Source organism: Sorex araneus, chromosome 2, assembly GCF_027595985.1.
Source record: "Sorex araneus isolate mSorAra2 chromosome 2, mSorAra2.pri, whole genome shotgun sequence".
Lineage (NCBI taxonomy): Eukaryota > Metazoa > Chordata > Mammalia > Eulipotyphla > Soricidae > Sorex > Sorex araneus.
Genome location: NC_073303.1, coordinates 76,546,703 through 76,570,207, shown reverse-complemented (window position 1 = coordinate 76,570,207; position 23,505 = coordinate 76,546,703). Strand labels below are relative to the sequence as shown.

General features: G+C 37.6%; 1 protein-coding gene across 10 annotated transcripts in view; it reads right to left on the bottom strand.

Annotated features, from left to right (window-relative positions):
- The window catches only part of EYA1 (EYA transcriptional coactivator and phosphatase 1), a 162,717-nt gene that overhangs the window by 129,379 nt on the left and 9,833 nt on the right, over positions 1-23,505 (bottom strand). For 5 of the 10 annotated variants that reach the window (XR_008628668.1, XM_004602394.2, XM_055129187.1 and 2 more), the window contains exon 4: positions 4,993-5,070. The exons of 3 other annotated variants lie outside the window; for them this stretch is intronic. Coding sequence is in view for 4 of the 7 variants with exons in the window: in XM_004602394.2 (XP_004602451.1) it covers positions 4,993-5,070 (78 nt within the window). In the remaining 3 variants the exon portion in view is untranslated. Of the gene's footprint in view, positions 1-4,992; positions 5,071-23,505 lie in introns of those variants that run through there. 2 more of the 10 variants (XM_055129183.1, XM_004602399.3) reach the window with 1 other exon arrangement.

The following is a 23,505-nucleotide window of genomic DNA, read 5'->3' as shown; positions in this document are numbered from 1 at the left end:
AGCTCAAGACCACTTATGAGCCACCCCCTCTGCTCCTTCCATCCCCTCATCACAAGGCACAGTAGCACTGACTTCTTCGCAAACATTACTGTCCATCTCTGTATGTTCCAGTCCATCATGGTCCCCTAAACCTAGAGACAGGACTTTCTCCTGAACACTGGTAGGTGTGGTCCAAACCTCAAAAGGAAAAGGACATTCTCTGTCCAAAAAGTGGCTTCCTTTACCCACTAATTCTACAGCGTCTTCATGAGGTGCTGAACTTCAGACCACAGGTTGGGCATCTCTAGGGGTGAACAGGCAGGAACCCCAGCACTGCTGTGTGAGGGCCCCATTTAAAGGAGAAAAAGCCTAATTTTCATAACTTCTCTCCTTTTTTTTAAGTGAATCACCATGAGAGTTATAAAGCTTTGATTCTGAGTTTCAGTCATAGAATGATCGAACACGCATCCCTCCACTAGTGTATATTTTCCACCACCAATGTCCCCAGTACCCCTCCCCCTGACACTATGGCAAAAATTTCCCTCTTCCTCACTCTACTTTTGGGCATTATGACTTGCAATATGGATACTGAACCTCTCTCCTTTTATACTTCATACTTTCACTTTCCATTTCTCCCGCATACTTTCAATTCTATTCCATGTCCCACCTATCCTCAACCTTGGACCATGCTGTCTTTCCACCCGAGCTGCTGAATTGTTAAGAGAGGAAAACAGTTCTACCATAAAGTCACTGGACTTATTAGTTCTACACTCTTTGGACCTTTCCCCAAACAGCCTGGTAGTTCCCAATTCATTCTATTTCTATTCTATTTTACTATTTCAACCTTCTCCATATATTATTTTTTCTTTGGGGGCACACAGTGGTCCCTAGGGACTATTCCTGACTCTGTGCTAAAGTTACTCCTGGTGATGCTTGGGAGAACATACATGATGCTGGAACTGAACCAAGGTTGGCTGCATGCAAAGCAGTGGATTAATCCCTGTATTATCTTTCTGGCTCTTTCTTTATCATTTCCTACTCACTGGCTATCCTTACTCTCATTATGAGTTGTCTGCAAGAGAAAAATAGAGGTCATTATTCATTCACTCATTTGTTCATATAGCAGAAACTGAAGTATCTAATATATTCCACATCCATTGTGTTCATCTCTCAACACAAAGGAACAATGAAAAACAAGATCCTACCCTTCAAAAGTTCACGTTCTGGAGAGTTCTGAGATAGCAACATCAATGTTGCTATCTCAGAAATAGTAAATGACATAATTTGCAAAAGGTTCTAAATGCCATTGCATTAAGGGAGGGATATAGCACATTAAGGAGATAGGAAGGAGTGAAGGTCTGGCAACACTGGGGCAATCAGGGCAAATGTCACGGAGGTCACACTTGGGCACTGGCTTGAAAGTAGTGAAGGAATCAAGCAGGTGTACACAGAAGTGTTCGAGACGGGGGACCCAGGCCAAAGTATTGGCTGAGGGCACAGTGTGCAGGATGGAGAAATAGCAGGAGGCAGGCAACAAGGTCTCTGGAGCTTGTAGACAACTGCAAAACCTTGGCTTTTACTTAGAAATGAGAGTAGGAGTCACCAAAGGGTTTAAATAGAGAATCCAGACATGCGTTTCCTCAATGTACTGCTGCAGCCTCTACAAACAAACTCATCTCCAGTACCTTCAATTACACTTTCCCTCAGATCCTGAGGAAAAGTTATTCTTATTCTAGGCTAATCCAATTTGGTTTTGTATTTAAGCCATAGCTGCTCCATTAGGGAAATGTGCCCTTGTAATTTATCCTCTCCTGTTTTTATTTTTATTTATTTTATTTTTGGTTTGAAGGCCATACCCAGCGATGCTCAGGAACTACTATCGGGTCTATGCTCAGGGATTACTCCTGGAGGTGTTTGGGAGAAAATATGGGATACTGTGGATTGAACCAGGGACTGGTCATGTGCAACACAAATGCCTTACAGGCTCTTCTCTCTCGAGAGCCCTCAATCCTTTTTTCCTATTTTCCCTAGATTTTTAACTTTCCCATCTATAAAATTTGTATGGACTTAAACAAACAAAAATCCTGATCTTCAAATGCCATGTTTAACCATATCCCACTCTAACAACTACCTTCTCTTCTCCTTTCACTATGTATGGAGTTATGGAGTTGAAAGACATTTTTATTTTCCCAGTTACCACTTACACACCTTATTCATTAAGTCATCCATCAGTTCAGTGAACATTCTGACTACATTTTATCTGCTAGGATTTATACTGGAGACGCGGATGTTGCTCCATGTGGACAAATGGAAGTGAAGTTCACTTGCACTGAAGCTACTTGGGTTAAAGCCACGTATTTTCCATTTATTTCTACTTTTCATTTTACATTTGCAGAAAACTTAAGAAGACTGTAGAAAAAGGCACCCAATATTCTTCACCCAAATTCCTTAAATGCTGACCTTTTATTAGATCAGCTTCATCCTTTATTCCCTATCTCTGTGTGGGTTCACACAAAAAAGTTCATCTTTTTTGGGGGTGGAAGGGAGTTGCAACTCTGAGGTTCTCTTACCAACATTAAGTATGCAGTTCTAACACATATTTTTCTCCCTTAAATTACAGTACAGTTATCAATGCTCAGGAAAACCAATGATGGCTTATTGTTGTTGATAAATACTTCCAAAATTCTGTACTTTATGTGGCTTAGTAGTATGTGACTAACTTGCACAATAAGACCATTAATCTTTGTTGTTGTTTTTAGGAGGGCAGCATACCTGGTGGTGACCAGGGGCTACTCCTGGCACCTGAGATTAGAGTCAATCTCAGAAGGATCCAGGGGACCAAATGGAACTGGGGATCAATTCCAGTGCTTCAGTGTACAAAGAATGCACTTGATCCCTCCTCCTAGAACCATTCATTAATATCATACATATGCACATATGCATTGGAAAAAATAGTTTGAAAATAAGGAACCAGATGCTGTAATTCTGTTTCACTAGAGATAGCCACCATTAAATTTTATATAACTATATAGTACATCCTTAAATTTCTTGTCCAAGTTCACTTTGAATTCTCCACTCTTCCTAGCTCCCCGATAACTTGATTTCATTCTATCTTCTGCGTTTTCCTTTTATAGGTGTCCCCTGGGTTCTACCTTTAACACATTAGTTTTGATTCTCTGTACATATCCAAACTTCAATTCCATCAAGAGTTTTCCTGAGTTGTGGCACCTCCAGGTAGATGTTAACTCACAATCAACCTGCTCAAAACCAAAACCAGTATTTTTCTATCTCAGTCAAGCTCGTCCTGTATTCTGCATCTCATCCTCTTTGCATTGATGAATTCCAAAATGCCAAAAGGACTGTATTTATTTAAATAAACATGTACATTTAATCCATTATCATTCCATGCACCTTGAGACTCGTCAACATTTCTTTATGTGAATCCATGAAAAAAATCTCTAACTGATCTTTCCATTTCAGTTCACCCTTCTCCCCTCCATCATGCCACGGTCATGGTTCTATCTTATGAATACAATCCTGAGACCCCCTTCCTCTGATGCCCCCCACCCTATTCTCAGAATAAAATACAAATACCAAATGCATGGCTCTCTAGACTCTGGTCCCCGCCTCCTCGACAACACACCCCTCACTGTTCACACCATTCCCGCTGAGAGAGTAGAACCACTAGTGATTTCTTCAGATGTCAAGTGTCTGTGACTTGGACTTCCGCTGCACACTGCTCCCTTTTTTCAGTTCCCCACCCAGGTCTCTATGGGCTTTATTACTTTCCACTTTCCAAGGCTGAGTGGAGATTTCTCCCCGAGGAAACCATCTCCACCATGTACATGGGATCCATCTTGTGTGTTCTTGGAAATCCCTGGGTTTCCTTCTGGCATTACCAAACTGTAATGGCCACTTGTGCGCCTCTTTAAACCACATATCAAGAACAGTCTTACAAATCTGTGACTCTGTAACAGCACCAAGCATACCACCTGGCACAAGTCAATGTTTTAAGGAAAGATTACAAACCCCTTGGTTATTTTCTTATGGCTTTCATGGTATTCAAAATGTAAAAGTTGTACGCTGCATTTTATTTTATATCTGTGTACAGTTTCTTTTTATTATTATGTATTAAACAATCCTAGGAGCTAAATTAATCTCAAATTTATCAGTGTATGGCATTTCCATTTGAGAGGTTTTATAAACATAGCATAAGGGCTAAAATTGTGAGAATAACTTCTGATATAAATATTAAAAGAAGTTGGAGACTTAAACAAATACATAAAATCAGGATCTTCACAATTGATTTAATGTCATAATAACTTTCTTATCAGAAATTTTATTATCACAAATGTGAACTCAGGACATTTTTTTCTGGTTTGTGGGCCACACCCAGCAGCTCTCAGGGCTTTCTCCTGGCTCTGTGCTCAGAAATCATGCCAGGCAAGGCTGGGGGGGACAATCTGGGATGCCCCCAGATTGTATAGTATGTACAGTATAGTATATATTGTGTATCTGTATACCTACTATACTATCACTCTGGTCCCTGAAATTGGAATCTTTTGTTTGGTGGAAGTAGGCTTTACTGATATGAAAGAAATTAAAAAGCAAGCTAAGGATTTAAGGATATATCAAATCTGCTTAGCTTAGACCTAGAATTGAAAACTACTCAGGATGTTTTGGTTTGTCTGCTCAGAAGCTATCAGTCAATTCTGCTTTACAAATCTGAGTGACTGGGAAAATCATACAAAGAAATGGGAAAAGAAAGATATAACTGACACAGATAAATTAGAAGGAAGGTAAGCACCTCGATTTGAGTTTTATGTCCTTTAGAAAATACTCTTCTGAAAATATTCCATCACAATAAATATAGGACTTCATTTATACGTCTGAAAGAAAGCTGTATCATTTAATGGCATACACACATACACACGTATACGCACATTTACATATACACAAACTTTGGGGAACAATGCTTTGTATTGATGTGAAAATCTAATATTTATTCCTTACCTGAACCTGAGAAATTTTCTAAAGACCCGTCTGCTGTTGTTGAAACTATTTCACTGCTGCTCATTGGCTCTGTTTTAACTACAAAAATAAACAACATATCATATATCTAAAAACTATTTGTAAATGCATGATAGAGAAGTTATAACATTCAAAAAGTTATGCGAATCATTTTCAAAATCATTTTTCATATGTAAATATAAATCAAATTAAAAATCCTAGTAATATCTTTTTGAAAATTCAAGTCTTTTTTCTCACTAAAGAAAATCTGCTATGACAAGTTACTCTTTAAGAAAAAACAGTTAAAACTAGAAATAGTTCATTGTTGCCCTATGTTCTTATGAGTTGTTTACTACTAACTTATCTCTCTATATTTACATGTGTGAACATGAAATATTTCTCTTGGGTTTGTGGTCATTTGGGAAGACAAGTTGAAAGGATAGAATAATCTCAAAGATGTGGGAAATACACCAGTGAATCTTCATGATGCTGAAGGATACAAGCACACAGGCAAGCACACACATGAACACATACATGTACACACACACATACATTCTCAGTTACCAGAATGGCTTGAATAGAGGAAACTCAACTTACTGGATTATTATTGCCTTTTTTCCTTTCTAGCTTTGTCTGGCTTCTGCCAGTTTATCAGTGTCTTTATGCATAGAATCAGGACCATACTGAATATAAATGAAGCAGAAATTCAAGTGACCACTTAAAATCATACCAATAGCACACAGTTTGTGGAAAGCATGACCTTTGGAGAAGTACCTATGAACTACATTTAGATGCATGCCATATATTCAAAATAACCCACACCACTGATATGGTGATAAATCATTTTACCTCTCCCAAACAAGTATATCAGAGCCACTACAAAATATTTGCCTTTCTACCTAGTCCAGACTTTGCTTTTACTTTTTACATTAAGTGGTAGCATTGTTACATTCCACTAACACCATGACAACAAATGTCATCACCAAAATTTGCCTTGCCTACTAGGTGGAAGCAATTCCCCATCACTTATTCATTTTCAAAAGCAGGTCTACGGTAAGCAGGTCTAGTAACATTTTAGAGAATGTCTAAAATCAATACCAATATGAATGCCCTACAAAGAAAATATTCACTCACAAAAAGGAACACATTCTGAAATGGGAAAATAAGAACGCTGGGAAAGAATGAAAGAACACAGCTGTTCCTTCTCTCAACACTGACCATCTTGAGTTTGGAGAGATTTGAGTGTGGGCAGGTTGTTTGCTTTGCATGCAACTGACCCAGGTTTAATCCTCAGCACCCCTTATCACTCCCTGAGCATGCCAGGAGTGATCCCTGAGTGCAAAGGCAAGAGAAAGCCCTGAGCAGGGCTGGGTGTGACTCAAAACAAACCCAAAAAGAATACCACCAATAACAAAAACACTGCCCATCTTTTAAAACATCAGAGAAAGAACAAAAGTCTACCCTTGTGGGCCTTCAAATCTTTTACCAAAACATAATGATCACATTTAAATAAGAACTGTAAACAGTCGTAGCAGATACTTTCAAAATGTTCACTATGTTGATGATTTCTACACAAAATTGTTTTTCAAAGTACTTAATGGAACACCCAACTCATTGCTTGCATGTAGACAAAACAATAGTCTAGCTGAAGATTTCACTTTTACCTGTTATTGTAGAAGTTTAGCTGATGCTAATAATTCTGACACTAGCTAACAGAAAGTGTCTTTCTCTGCACACTCTTCCGAATAACCTAGCAATCATACTCTTCATTAGACTGCCATAGCTTCAGAAGAAAGCTGTTACACCATTGCTATAGCACTACTCCCGTTTCTCCCTCAGTTGTTTACATCCCCCTTAACTTCCTGAGGAAGAACTTATATACAGCCCTAGACATAAGAGAGCAACAATTCTATTTCACCCTCATGAACACTAGGAATAAGACTCAAATACCATATGCTGCTGAGCAAATGACTACAATTAGACAGGAAAATAGGCCATATAAATAAATGTCTGCTACCCAACTACCACTGTCAAAGTCCTTTAAAAGCATGATGGTTAATCCTTTCAAACAATTCTGAAAGTAGGTCTTAGAGGAAAACTCACAAACTTCCTGATTAGGTTCGTTTTGGTTTCACAAGTGAAAAAACAAAACAAACACAAAAATTAAAAAAAAAAACACAACACCTGACCCTAAGTAAGTTATGCATTCACTCAAAAGTCACAAATTGGGAGTACCGTGATTCAAGTTTGGATAGTTTTGATTCTAAGAATTAAAGAAAAGCTATTTCCAAGTAATTAGAACGATTAGACAAAGCAACTAAAGCCCAGTACCACACACTGCGGGGAGTATGAAAGCCAAGTTCCTACAGTCTTGGCCCTTCTAGGGTGTCAACAAGTCCAGGCGGATAAACTCCCCAGGATATCTCAAGCGAAAGCCCCACCTGCCTAGGAAACATGCTGAAGAAAAATTTTCCATGGCATAGATGTTAGCCCAGAGTAGTACTTCTCAGTCTTTGCCAAATCTAAGGTGGGTAACAGCAAAGAAAAACAAAAAACAAAACACACACACACAACCAAAAACTCTTGTCCTGTACCCCTTAAACCACAACTAATCACTAATCACTAATGATCACTTGATTAGCTAACTGGATGTAGATTTCCCTCTTAAGGGACACATTCAAATTGAAATGCCCTTAAAAACAGGCAAAAAGAATAGAAAGAGAGCAAGAAGATACTTTTTTCTTTTAAGCCCCCAATACATTTCTTTAACCATTGTTCAAAAATACCCATCTATACACTAAGGAATAAAGACTCCCTTTTCTTAATGACTGCAATTTTCTAAAAGGCTCACTGTTGAAGAGTAGAGGATGTACATAAACCAACTAGCAGGATATTCATGATTTTATCAGGTACTGTAACTGAATACTCAGATCACCAGGGACCTGATGCTAAAGAGACTGATTTATTGTAATGCAAAATAGTTTCTAAATGAAAGCCAAATGAACAAAGATCTCTTCTGGTTTGGTTGCTGCCAAGCATAAATCCACCCACCAGCAAGTTAAAAAAGACAAGAATCATTTCAGGCCACCAACATTTTACGCATTCTCTTTAGTGCTACCCACATTTGTCAAAACAGTTTAGATGCTGCAACAGGCTTGAATTTTAAACCACCACCTACTCAAATTTTTTTTAGATAACTTAAAAAATTTAAGGTACTATCACTTTGGGGAACATTTATTTCATCTAGATCAACTATCTGAAAAAGACAACCTATTAACGTTCCCTAAATACACTAGACTATTATTCTTCCACCAGATCTTTTTCTTCCCTACATGATTTGAATGCATCAGAAAACAGCAACTTTTATTCCCTTTAGCCAACACTTAAAGCATCTTTGTTCCCTACCACTCTAGTCTGCAACTTTTATCTGTTTTTTTGTTACATCCTATCCTGAAAGGCACCTTCGCCCCTTTAATCACACTGATTCCCCAACTCAATTTGCTCGTACTCTCTAGGCCTAAACTGGGCCCCTTGAAATCCTCCATTAATTGCCACTTGGCTATTAATGACTTGGCACTTCGGTTTTTCAGAGTATCTTATTACCTGTTCCAAGACTTTCTAAAAGGTATTTGATCTCTTCAATCTTAATTATCTCACATACAAATCTTCCAATGATACCTATATAACAAGAATGCAATAATGATTCATAAAAATACACATAAACTCCTGGCATAAAGATCAATGGAATTTCAACCTAAATTTGCTATTTTAACAGTAGGAACCTGAAAAAAGATGCTCAATTGTTGTGTTCCTCATTTATAACTGGAAGCAATTTATCCATGAAAGGATTTTTTAAAAAATAAACATCCCCAAGTCATTTAGCAGTGTGAAAGATCCAGGGCACATGCTTTAAAGTCACTCTATCATTATGGTCTTTTAAAAACTATAATATTTTAACAGGAGTAAAATCTATTACAAATTTCACAATAAAGTTAAGCGGATTATTTCAAAAGCAAATTAGAAGAATCAAAATCTAGTGCTTGTATTCAACCATGAGACCAGTGCCTCAGGACAGCCAAAATCAAATCAAGATATTATAGATTAACTCAAGGAGGCAGGACCAAGTTAATACAAGTTGTGATTGTATTAAGACTTTTATCTTGGTCATTACAGTCAGTGTATGTATATTTTTTTGAAGAAGCCAGGTTAAAAGGATGAGAAGGATGGTGTGTGTGGCAATTGGGAGGGAGGATTTGGGAGAAGATGTGGGCCTCTCTGTCTGTACTAATGGTAATGTGCGGTAGCTACTCAAAGAAAAAAATAAAATGGTTTTACTTCATTGCAAAAATTAAGTGGAGACAGTGACATTGGCTGGAAAAATCATACAACTAAGCCATGACACCAGGAATTCTGCATTCATGGAACAGATTCTAGGAGACAGATCATATAAGGAAATTCCAGGAAGATAGTGATTAGGGGATAAAATTATTAGGGGATGAAATTATACAGTCCATTTATAAACCAATAGGCCAAGTTCACTTCCAAAGACAGTTCTGCCTGCTGGCCTTCGGGTTGTGAAGAATTTACCTAGAATTGCAGAGTAAGGCACCAGGGCTGGGTGAATGTCATCTCTTCCCTCAGGCATCTTCTAAACTCCTCTCATACTTTTTCACTTGGCCCTCACTGTTCGCTTAACATGCTCTCAGGCTTCTATTTTGACTCCTACAATGTAATTCAAGGACTTGAAAAGCTCAGTTCAACCTCCCTCTATCATTCTTTGTGATTGCTTCATCTCTTTTATCTTGATGAGGTCTATCTTCCTTTTACTTTGGTTATCTCATGGCTCATCTCTGCCACTGCTGAGACCTATTTATCCTTCCAACTTCCTCCTTCCTTTTCTCTTTTGCATTTGTCACATCTTTCAGTTTTCTCTTTAGTTGTTTTCTTGGCCCTGCCCAGTGATGCTCAGGGTTTACACCAGGCTCTGTACTCTGTACTCTCTCTGAGTGGTTACATTCGTAGAGGAAATTAAAATTTCACATGTTTGGGGCCTGAGCAATAGTACAGTGGGTAGTGCACCTGACTTGCATGCTGCTGATCAGAGTTCAATTCCCCACATCCCATATGGTCCCCAAGACATGCATGGGGTGACCCCTGAGCACACAGCCAGGAGAAAACCCTGAGCACTGACAAATGTGGCGTAAAACCAAAAAATTGTTTTTCAATGCCAATCAAGTTCAGTAAAATGTTTTCTAATTTTTAAGCCATACATTGCGTGGCAATCCCTCTTTTTCAGTTCTTGCGCCTCAAAATAATTTTCATTAGTCTTTACCTCCTTTGTCAAGCCCCCAAACTAAATCTCATTCCCCATCCTCTTACGCATGTATCTTCAATCAACTACTTTATAGAGAATAAAGTGAAGTTTTCCAATTACTATCAAGGAAGGACCTAATATTTCTATATTTTTAATGGAGGTTGCCTTTCTAGTTAAAATGGTTTTTCATTTTGGAAGTGCCAGGAATGAAACCCAGGGCCTCCCATCTGCGTGACATGCCCCCCTACCACTGAGCCCCATACCTGGGCGAGGTGCCCTATCTTTTAGCAGGGTTTAATGAGTACATCTGGTTCTTGTGCCAGTTCCATAAATTTTTTTGGTCATTTGGTCTCAGCATCCTCAATAATTTCGGCTCAAGAGACTGCTTTCTCTCTACCTACAAAACTAAGTAGGACCCCCCAAATTCTTACATCTTCTTCCAATCATGATACTTTATTCCTTCCTTCCATCACCACATCTCTTGAAAAAGGTTTCTTAAAACACATACTACCTATTCTTTCTTTGGGGGGGCGCACACCTGCCAGTGCTCAGATATCACTCCTGGCATATGGGGTGCTGGGAACTGAACCTGGGTTGGCCATCTGCAATGCAAGCACCCTTCCCGCTGTATAACTGTCCAACCCCTTATCCATTTCTTCGGTCCTTTACATACCCCTTTACAATTATTCTTTTACTCAAAGGACTTTCCTTACTATTGAATGACTTAATTCAAATGTTTCTTGGTCTTCATTCTCCTCAGTTCTACGGAAGGGCCAGCCCCTGACACACACTGTCCTCATCTGCATCAGTGTAATACAGAGATACTCCCACTCCCCATATGTCTTTTTCTCTGGGTTTTCTTTGCATGTTCTCCAACTCTATAATTCCATCTGCTTCTTAAATTACCTGATTTTTTTCCCTTTCCACAATTAAAAAAACAAAATAACTTTCACATAGAACTCCCAAATATCTATTTAAATGCACTTTTTTTTCATGGAGACATACCTTCACTTAACAGTGAAGTAAGGCCCTTGCCTAGATCAGAGTTAAAGGCATCCTACCAAGGATAAAATCAGTTTATTCCTTTGTAGAAGTCAAGTCACGGAGACTGAACGTTTCAAAGGAAAAAGCTTACCTGATTTCTCCCAGTTCCTCTTTCCTTACCTCCTATTACCAAGCCTATAATTTCAACTATTCAAATCTTTCAGCCATCTTTGTTCTAATTATAAGTCACAACCCTGATGACCTCATATATCTTCTTTTATAAAAGTGGGCAAATTACCTTGTAGCCTCTATTTTTTCTGCTTTATCAGGATTCTTTCTTTCTATGCTGTACATTTGAGTGAATTCTTTCTTGTTCTAAGATCTTTAGCAGATTATCCATTTTTTCCCTGAACTACACTACAATTTCTCAATCCTTTTTGTTTTCCTCACTGGGATCACAGACTGGTATCAGGATTGATTCAGAGACAAACCTTCAGCAGCACTTGGACTTGAACTCAGGACCACATGCTTTCCTGACAGATGCCTTAAGTCTCTGAGTCATTTTCTAGACTCATCATCATGATTGTATTGCCCTCAACAACATGCAAATTTTGGTTTCATTTTCCACTTTTCCATATACATGTCTTACATATTTAATTCCATATATTTTGTATTTATATGGTAAGTAATCATATATAAGAATATTGCAAAATATGAAGTCATATCAAATTGCCCAAAGTTTCTCATGTGATGCTACCATTCACATTTACAGATTTAAATATGTAATATATATTTTATATATCCTAAAAATCCACAGGATAGCTAGTGCTTTCCCCTCTGATATTACTCTACAGAATTTCCACTTAACTAAATCCCCAGTCTCCCTGAGGTTCTCTTCATCTGCTTTGTTAAGTCTTGTCACTGTCACTGTCATCCCATTGCTCATCAAAATTTGCTAGAGCGGGCACCAGTAATATCTCCAGTGAGATTTGTTATCACTGTTTTTGGCATATCAAATGCACCACGGGTAGCTTGCCAGGCTCTGCATGTGGGCAAAATATTCTTGGTAGCTTGCCAGGCTCTCCGAGAGGAGCAGAGGAATCAAACCCGGGTTAGCCGCGTACAAGGCAAAGGCCCTACCCGCTGTGCTATGGCTCCAGCCTTTTTTAAGTCTTATCTGATTTAATCTTGGGGTGATTTTTCTTTTACTTGAACTACAAAGCCTAAATCTGAACCTCCCTTAGAAATCATACCCCATTCTCCCTCATTTTTCATTGTATTATAAATTTCTTCACAGTAGGAACTTCATCTTAGTATATCCCTACAGACTCTATCAGCATAGTACTTGAAACAGTTGGAACACAATCTTCATTGATAGAATAACTGTCACTGTCATCCCGTTGCTCATCAATTTGCTTGAGCGGATACCAGTAACATCTCCATATTTTTTTTTGAGACTTGTTGTTACTGTTTTTGGTATATTGAATACGCCACGGGTAGCTTGCCAGGCTCTGCCGTGTTGGAGAGATACTCTCGGCAGCTTGCCGGGCTCTCCAAGAGTGACGGATGGAGTAAATGAAGATAAAATTTACACAAAATAAAACATTACAAGTGACTTCATACTACTAAGCACACTGTATAGGTCAACATAAAACATGCCCAAACAAAGCTACAATTTTATCCCTCCCTCTATACCTTCAGCCAACTTGGTGCAGGTTCTTGTATTGTCCCAATAACTAACACACACAAAAAGATAAAAACCCCAGGGGCTGGAGCAATACTTCAGCAGGTGAGGCAACTAACCCGGCTTCCATCCCTGGCATCCCATCTGGTCCCCTGAGTTCCACTCGGAGTGATCCCTGAGCACAAAGCCCCAAGAACTGCTGGGTGTGGCTGCCAAAGAACAACAACAAAAAACCCTTGCAAATCAAATGATAAGCATACTAGTGTTCCATTATATTCCAGTTTGGGATTAAATATATAAAATGTCATTTATATATTTAATTAGTAATCTTAAACCATAAGGCAGAAGTGAAAAGGCAACTTCTTCAGGCCTTTTAAAATCATTTGGCTCAAAAAGTGGCAAAGGCATATAAGAAGATAATGAATAAAACTGTTGTTTTAAAAAAGGCAAAGTAAAGGGTCAGATATACAGAATAGCAGGTAAGGTGCGTGCTGCACGCAGTCGACCCAGGTTTCATCCCCGGCACCGGCACCACAGATGGGCCCCAAAGCCCATCAGTGATCAGGGAGCACAGAGCTAAGAATACGCCCAGAGTACAGCAGGGTGTGGCCCAAAACAAAAAAATATTTTGAAGAAATATGAAACTAGAAAATAGGAATACTTCTAAATTTCACAAATCACGAATCACAAAATCCCGTTAATCACCGATTTCTCGGGCGGGCTCAGTAACATCTCATTTCGTCCTTTCCCTGAGATCTTAGAAGTCCATCTTGACTCGGCCCTCCTAACACCACTATAATTACACACTTGAATATATTAAATATAATAGGCAGTCATTTAATTATTTTTCTTACATAACTCAAATGCATAGCGGGTTGGGCATTTGCCTTGCACTTGGCCGACCCGGGTTCGATTCCTCTGTCCCTCTTGGAGAACCCAGCAAGCTATCAAGAGTATTCCACCCCCACGGCAGAACCTGGCAAGGCAAGCTCCCCGTGGCGTATTCTTTATGCCAAAACCAGTAACAACAAGTCTCACAATGGAGATGTTACTGGCATCCGCTCGAGCAAATCGATGAACAACTGGATGACAGTGCGACAGTGCAGTGCTACGTAACTCAAATACTTTTTCTTTAGTCATTCTCCGCTTGTAAAATGAAGGACTCTTTTATCTTCATGTTGGCTTTCTAGTCTGGAATAAGATTATTGCTCATCCAAAGGTTTACAGATAAAGCTGTACTCATTTTCCTTGCAAATGGTGAAAAACATGAGTTCTTTACAATAGCACACCTTGTACATACAAACTTATAAAACCAAAACCAAATCAACACATATAATACTAAACTTGAACTTGAAGGTATGTATATATGTGCGTATCTATATATACATGTCTATGTAAGTGTATACATAAATATACACATTCACACATTGAGAGCATGCCAACAAGAAATGTAATATTGATAAATTTTAAAACTTGTTCATAGACAGTGCAGCTTACTAGGGTAGCACTAAGCAATGAATGACTTACATAAAGATGTAGATTAGTAGGGTTTTTTTGTAATAAAAGAAGTGATGTATGAACTAAATGCACCTATAAAATATCTCTTGAAGTTACCCTTTTCTTTTTTTCAACTCTCATTCTTCCCATGATAATTCAGAATCTTAACAAAGTCTGGGCAGATTACATGTACCTTTACTCTGCATACAGACCGTCTCACCCCAATCTAATGTATTCTTGAAACTATCGTCAGACTTACAGCTGGAATACTTTCACACTATCAATCCCTTGCTCAAAATATTCAGTGACTTCTCTACTGACTTCAGGATGAAGTCCAAATTCCTTAGCCTAGAATTCAGGGCCCTCTACAGTTTGGCTCCAGCTGACCCTTCCAGCCTTATCTACTATCAATTCCTTCTTCAGCTAAACTGGTCCCCTCACTGTCTTCCAAACTATCCTACCTTTGTTCATGTTGGTTCCTCATTTAGAATGCATTCCATCTCTTCTCAACCTATTCAAATTCTACCCATTTCCCCACACTCATCTCAGATTCCCTCTTTCTTGAAGACTAGCCAGGCCTCTGCAAGCTAAAGAGGGTTTTTTTTTTTATTCCCTGAACTCTGAGGGCACTTTTGTTTGCATCCACAGCTTCGAAGCTCATTGACAATGAAATCCTCTTTTTAACATCAAAAAATCTCAGAACCCAGGTGATAGTTTATTTTTAATCTGCTAACTGAGAAATAACAAAACCTACAATAAATTTTCAGTCAAGGAAAATTTTGCTTTAATAAACACACAGCAATGTCCATATGGAAAATGAAATATATGGACTGTTAATTACCTCATTTTTCAGACAAAGTTTTCAGCACAACAGAATCTACAAAGTACCTTTGGTACTAACTCTAGCTCCTGGGGATTTCTACGCCACAGGGTGAAAATGCTCACCTTTATAATTCAATTGACATAGTATGGCCTTTTAATTTTTGCTCAATTTTCAGAAGTTTAACCTTTTCCACAAATTGTGAGTGCCTTAAGGCAGGGTTCGGGTTACATACTTTGTATTTCTACAGAAATCTCGCAGGGTAAAACTAAATTTAAATTTTTTTTCATTCCTAGGACATTCAGCATTGTACGCTTATTTTTTGCCAATATTTTATGAAAATTTTCATAGAGCAAAGCTGATAGAATCATACAGTGAAGAGCCACCATAAACCTACCAAATGGCTCCGTGATATATCACTGTATTTATTCTTCCATGTTGTTTCTTTATAAAACTATTTCCATGTATTTCAAAATAAACTGTAGACATGCTACACTCCTAACTACTTTAGCATTCAAATCACTAGACTTTCTTTCTTCTTTTAGGTACAATTCACATATAAAGAAAGCATACATTTCTAATGACTTTTAACAGATTGAAAAGTGAGATCAAAACTTTTCAGTTTGTGATAAAATAGTGAAAACAGGGTGTAACAGTATGAAAAGACTGCACTGGTCTTATAAACAGAAGGAGCAATGTAACACTCTAAGACAAAGGAAAATATGAAGTAGAATTTTGACCGAATGTATTAATTTTAAAGTGATTGTGTTTACTGAACAACTACTATACACTGCATTGTGCTGCTATCACGAACAAATCATTTGCTTCTCATGGCAACTTTATGAGATGCTTAATATAAATTGCTACTTTTCTGAGATTTAAAAAAAAACCGCAACAAAAGATGTTTAAAAACTACCCAAAGGTCATACAGGTCATTTCAGATTTCTCTGATTACCAAATATTTTATAAACCACTGTAAAACCAAATGCCTTCCCATTAGAGTTTATCATCATCATTAATTATTTCCCTGATGGAGATTTGGACAATCGATGGAACAGCACAGTAATAGGAAAGTCCCAGAATGCCAGGATATTTTAAAAGTGTATCAGTGCATGTTGCAAATTAGCAGATGATAAAATAAACTCGTGTATGAAGATTGGAAGCAGATGAGCTGGCCTGGGCTCAGAATCTCAATCATATCAATCTGGAAAGATGGCTTACTTGCCCAGATTGTAATCAACCTACCAAACTTACATTTCAAATCATACCCATTTCTCATCTCTTCCCATCATTAGCCAACTCACAGGAGCACCCAGACATGAACCCTACCCACCCACATAGTATATTAATAGCAGATATTTAATGAACTCTTCAACAGAGTACCAGTGATGTAAGGACCTAACATTACAGGAAATACTCTCCTCTCCCACAAAGACACTACAATAGCTTTTCCCACCTAGTGGATATATGTCTTTAATAAAACATTTTAAACTTAATTTTATCTGTCATTTTTCTTGAGCAGAGAGTAGACAATAAATAGGCTCAATATATTCAGTAGACTGTGTCCAAACAACCTGAAGGAATAATCTCCACTTGAGAAGGAGAAAGCAGAGGCTAAGAGACATAATGATAAAAGTAACAAAATCGGGCTGGAGCAGTAGCACAGTGGGTAGGGCATTTGCCTTGCACGCGGCTGACCCAGATTCGATTCCCAGCATCCCATATGGTCCCCTGAGCACTGCCAGGGGTGATTCTTGAGTGAGAGCCAAGAGTAACCCCTGTGCATCGCTGGGTGTGACCCAAAAAGAAAAAAAAGTAACAAAATAAATAGTCAACAGATCTTACGCATATGGTTCTACATCTACATGCTTACAAACTCCTTTAACCTTCCACAAAATGTGATGGTTAGGAACTAACATTGTTGTCATTTTACAATCACAAAGTAGAGACACCGGCCTGGTAAATGGCAAAACTGGCAGCCTGATTTGAGTGCCTTCTTCCAATTCACTGTTGTGCTCCCACTCCAAATTCACACATAAGTTACGTAATTCTTAAAAAGCTGAATTGTGATTTTTAGCCCAGTCTGACTTCAAAATCCCTGCTCACAGCATCATGCGATACTGCTTTCTCTTATCTTTAATACTGTTTCCTTCTCTACTTCTCATAAGTATCAGATGTGAATTTATGCTGAAGAATATATATGAGCACATGAATTCTGACTTTAAATTTTTCATATTACTTGTCTCTTTTTTTTTCATCATCCACAACTCTTTGAGTGCACTTTCAAAAGGTTCCCTAGCTATATTTCCAAATCACAATCACATCATTCTCCACTTTACAAGTCTTCAAATAGCCCAGCTCCAAATGGATTGAATTCAAACTCCTGAGCCTCAAACATAAAGTCCTTCATCACCTGCTTTAGGTCCCAGTCCCAAAAGAACTACTTACTCTGGGTCCTCTGGGCATGTCTCTTACCCAGTTTCTAGCACTGGTATCTGGAATTAAAGGGCATCTTTTCAACAGCTCAAGAGCCTATGCTCTCTGGTTATAGCAACCAGTAGTTTCTCTACTTCTCCTTCAAAACTTTAAGGTGAGTTTAAGGATCACAACTATACAGAAGCCATCATATCCATAGCCCCCATTACTATGATCATGATTAAGCATCCTCTTCACCACAGAATCTAGTGTTTTCCTAGAGTATAGTGGTCATCTGATCAAAGGTCTCCAAGTCATTTTAATTGGATCTTCTTATCAGTAATAACTGTATTTGATATATTTTATACAACCCCTTAAAGAGTAATTCTTTTTTTTTTTTTTTTTTTTGCTTTTTGGGTCACACCCGGTGATGCACAGGGGTTACTCCTGGCTCTTCACTCAGGAATTACTACTGGCAGTGCTCAGGGGACCATATGTGATGCTGGGATTAGAACTGGGTCGGTCGAGTGCAAGGCAAACGCCCTACCTGCTGTGCTATCACTCCAGCCCCTAAAAAGTAATTCTTGAATGAACAATGCGACTGTGAATGTGCAATGCAATATATTTTCTTGCCTACTGTGTATGTATTTTTAACTATGTCTCTGCACATACATAATTTTAATGGTAGTTACATATGTGTTTATATACATCTATAGCTACTAAAATTTTTTCATCACCATTTAAATATTTTACCTCCAATAAAGACTCCTGCCATCCTGCAAAGATTCTAAACCTAAGAGTACTATTTGACTGATCTTATTATTACTGAGCTGTTTCTTGGGCTACATGGAATTTGCTTTATCATTATAAAATATTATGAAGTCAACCAAGTTTCCACTTATTAAGCCAATCATTACTATAGTTCAAAGCCATAGCTGTTCCTACACATTAAATTCAACATCAGCAGATATGTTGACTTATGGATGGTTTGGGGACTGATTTTGCAAGTGCTGTATGAGTTATTCTATGAAACTATCAAAAAATTGAAAAATGAAATTTCATTTTGATGTTTATCAATTCTATATTGATATTCTGAAAATTAAATGATTTTTTTCTCTTACATTCATCCACCTGCATTATTGAGCTAAGTAATATGGGACATTCAGCAACTATTTGTTGACAGCTTGATCACTGCCAAGTCTCCTGCTAGATGCCAATGACATAACAGCAAAGAGTCTGTCCCTGTGACAAATTTGAAAAAGAAAATAAAAAGAGTTTTGATTTTGCTTTGTTTTTTAAAGGAATCAAAAGACTCTACTGGGTGGAATATATATATATATACATATATATATATATAAAGGTATATCATAGTTTCTACCCTGGTGATAATCTTAGGAAAGGGGATATAAACATTCCTAAATCTTTCCACAGGAACTCGAAGGTAGCCAGTTCTTAAGGATGATAAAATTTTCAATTAAGTATGAATTGAGAGTTTTGGCTAGTTGATCAAACAGTGCTACTTGGAGAGTCCTTATGCCTTTGAAATCTCTGTGGCATGACTTTCAATCTCTTCTTCAATGCAGTTAATGTGCTGGGAAAACATAAACTAGTCTTTTCACCTCTTGAAAAGGAGGTACATAAAAGATGCCTCAAAGGATCATGTTGAGAATAAAATAATGTATGTCAAAGTCATACTTGTATGTGTGCTAAATAAGTAGTAAGTATCCAGTCCACCCAATTTCTATACCATATATTGCTAACAAATACTCTCCCCAAAATTCCCTATATCAATAATGGATTTAATGATAACAATTGGTATAAATATCTGACTAATTCATTGTACATAAGAAAAAAATTTAAACTTGTATACAGAAGTACATAAACATACTACCTTGGAATGTTATTGGTAGAATTGGCAGAACTGACTCTGTGTGTGTGTGTGTGTGTGTACACGTGCACGCGCGCATGTGTGTGTGATGGAACACTGAAGACATGAAATAAAACTAGAATATATCTAAAACCAACAAGTTATCATGAGTACAATCTAAATATATTTTACTTATGAACAATTTTGGGTCATAAAATTCAATATATATCTCTGATTGGATCCTTACACTTACATTTTCTCTTAGTTATTAATATTAGACAATATTTAGCAATCACTGATGATCGATAATTATGTAACTGATAATTTTTTTCCTAACCCAAATAAACATTAAAATTTTTGTAACTTGAGTTTATAAGAATGAGCAAAATATACAAATACAAAACTATGCCAGCACACTACCTTTTTACGCACTTACCTTTCATCCCATAACACCCTTGAATGCCTTGTAAAATCAGAAATTATTTAAAACAGAAAATTTATCATCAAAATGATTAACCCCCAAACTAGGACTCAGTAAAGGATCACAGATCTTCATGGAGGAAATTTTATGGTCTTCCCAGAAGACAGGGTGTTTTTAGTGAGACTTATTTCTTTGTATCAAAGTGCTAGCTCATCCAAGAGAGAAAACCCATGGAACTGTGATTCTCTGAATTAGGAAATTAGGAATAGAAAGAAAGTACCTATAAGGATTAATTACGTTATCAAAAAGCCTCCTTCTGTAGGAATCTGAGTCTAATTTCAAGTAGTAAATATTGTGATTTCTATACTTTAAATGTTAGGCTACACTAAAATATATCTGACAAACCTACCAAGCCCTACACACACTACCCATTATTTCTGATGTTACCTCTAACAATCTCTGCTGTTCTCTCGAGTCACACAGAGCTCTTTGCTGTTCCTATTACATCTCAGGCATATCTCCAATGCTCAGCTTTGCTCATTTCTAAACCTAAGGAAACTCCAACAAAGGCCACTCATGCTGCGTTTTTGAGTTTTGCTGGGTTTGCCCAAAAGGTTCTCAAAGTCAAAAAAGAACAGTGAGCCAATTTACCCTGCACCGAAAAGTACTTTCTAAGGTAGAAAGCACGTCTCTTCTGAGCAGTAGCAAAACTGCAACCGTTTCTGAAATTTCACAGCCGTACTGCTCCAATCCCAATGTGCATATAATAATGACTATTGTAATGAAAAGCAGAGATGACTGCCCATCTCCGTTTGATCCCAGAGAGGCTTAACATAGACAGACGGCTGTTGGAATTATAATTAAGTCTAAAGCTTTGAAAGCTAGTATGAGACAATCCCCTAAAAGTTAACCTATTGATACAATATGCTGTGCACGCGACACAAGGAAGAATTCTCACACACTCATGCATCGGAGAATTTAAAACCAGACCAGAACTTCCCCAGGGAGGTGTCCCCATGAGGATGCCCTTTTGCCATCAAGGTCTCTGCCATGAGTTCTTTTACAGCTCTGCTGTTTCTTTGAGAAGTGGGTGCTCTGATTGGGAAGGCACTCAAGTGGCAGGAAAGGTACCAGTGTGAGAATGAATGTATGACAAAAAGGCAACGGCAGACGGTGGCAATCACATTTCTCTGTAGACTACTACAGTGCTTTGAAAAACGCAGCCTCTGGTCTCAGAGAAAATGTGATTCAAACATGAGGATAGACAGTCATGAGTGTTAGCAATTACAAACCATATGCCTTTAAACTTGTTATTTGACTTCCTAAGGCCCAGCTTCCTTGAACATAAAATAGCAATAGTGCTACAGAACGACTTTTAATTCCATATGGTCTAGATATTCCTAGAGAGAGCACTTAACATGTTGCCAGAGTGCTACAAGTATTATCATCCACACAGCGCACCGATTCAAAGTTCTGCTATCATTTCCAATGTGCAGATGAGGAAACTGAATTATAGACAAGCTAATTCACCTGCACTCACCTAGTCAGAAAACAGTATAGCACACATTCAAACCTAGTTTCTGAACCAAATGTAGGAAATCTTATCAAAATCTCCTGAAGATTAATGAAGCAACTCATGTAAAAGGATCTTAAAGGGTCTTCAGAGGACTAACAAGTTATTTGTAAACATTAGCAATTACCATTCATTAGCACCAGGCATGGAAAATTATACTTAAGACATAATATAGGCAAATGTTTAATACTTTAAAATTATTCTTTTCATCCTTTCATGGCTTTTACTTACGAACAATTAGTTAAGAGGCCAGGTCTGTGGCCACATAGTCTGAAAATGTCATTTAGAACCTTTTACTTACAATGCCCTTAATCGTCCAGAAACTAAATTATGTACAGAATGTAAGCAACAATAAAATTAGATTACCATGTTTCTACTGACAACAGAATATTTGACCACAAATACATAAACATAGCCTTTAAATACAGCCTCAAACCATAATTTTATACACATTTGCTCCTTTTTTACATATTTCTCATAAATAGAAGTTCTTAAACATACTCTAGTTGGATATAATTGAATTTTACCACATTAAAATTATAGTGAGAAAAACAAATTCAGTTAATTTGTTAGTGTTCTAGGCTCTGCAGCAATCCTGAAACTTGAAAATAGTTTCTGATAATATTTGCAAAACAATCTGTAAAACTGAATTAGCCTATCATTTTAAAATATGCAATATACAATTTAATACATTTTAAAATGCAGAAAATTTATTCACCTAATGTCAAGATTTTATCTGTTATCATCTTGGAAATCTGATATACCAATTCAAAATTACTATTTGCATTACCATCAGAATTCCTGAAACTGCTTGGAGTGAAGAGTCCAATAGCATATGGTTTTCTGTCACTTAAAGACAAATTCATCTGCTTTTAAGCAAGTTTAAGCTTCTTGTGTTTGAGTCTAAATTTACAATAGAGAAAACTAAATTAAAGCTTGCTGATAGCTCTTTTCTGCCCTTCCCCTTTCTTTACCCCCACAAAACCAAAAATAAACACTCAAGCTAGCAATATATGAACTGACCAATCTTTGGCTCCCATGGACTTAAGACAACTAGAGACAACAAGGATAGAAAGAATCACTGCTTTGCAAACAAAGCCTTAATTAGGTACGTAAATAAAAATCCTTTTACTGCTACAGCCCTGAGTCCTTCTGAAGAAACATTTCTCGACTACTTCTTACACTTAGACAAACATCAACACACAGCCTCTACCAAAGAGAGCCTTGAACACATACCCAGACACTACAAATACTCTTAAATTAGGTGCTTTAACAGAATAGGAACATCAAATACCCCCACCCCCAACTCTTACCCCCAACAAACTCTTTCCTAGAAACTAACGCTTTAAGGATCCAAATAACTTCTATTTCATTTAGTCCTGAAAGACTAACTTCCCCAAAGACTAGGAAAGATGGTTAAAAGAAAAGCCACAAGTGGCATCTTCATAATCATCCATTAGTCTCCTGCAGGCCAAGCTTTAATTGTTTTAACAGTTAGCTGAAATAATTAATAATTCATTGGGAAACCTATCACTTCAATAGAGCTTTTCTCAATTCAAGTCAAGCATTCATTGATCCTATTTTATATTCTTACTTATGTTTTATTTTTGGAAGGCTTACAAGTTGGGTGAAACCAACAGAGAACTGCAACAATAACCATTCTAGGAAGGTGTGGAATAACATAAAAATGTGTACAGCTGAAACTTTGAAAGATGAAACATTCAAACAAGTATTCTGACTGACGAACATTTCATCAGGAAATATAAAAGCCCAGCATCTGAGGTTGCAGTTCAGTGTCTTTCTGTCTTTAGCCCTAGATGAACTATGAAAATAGGCACTAGCCTGTGAGCACGAAACCTACAAACACTGAGTCTTATAATAATTTGGCAGCAGACGTAAGAAGAAACCTAATATTCTCTGCCTCACCATTCCTTTCCCTTC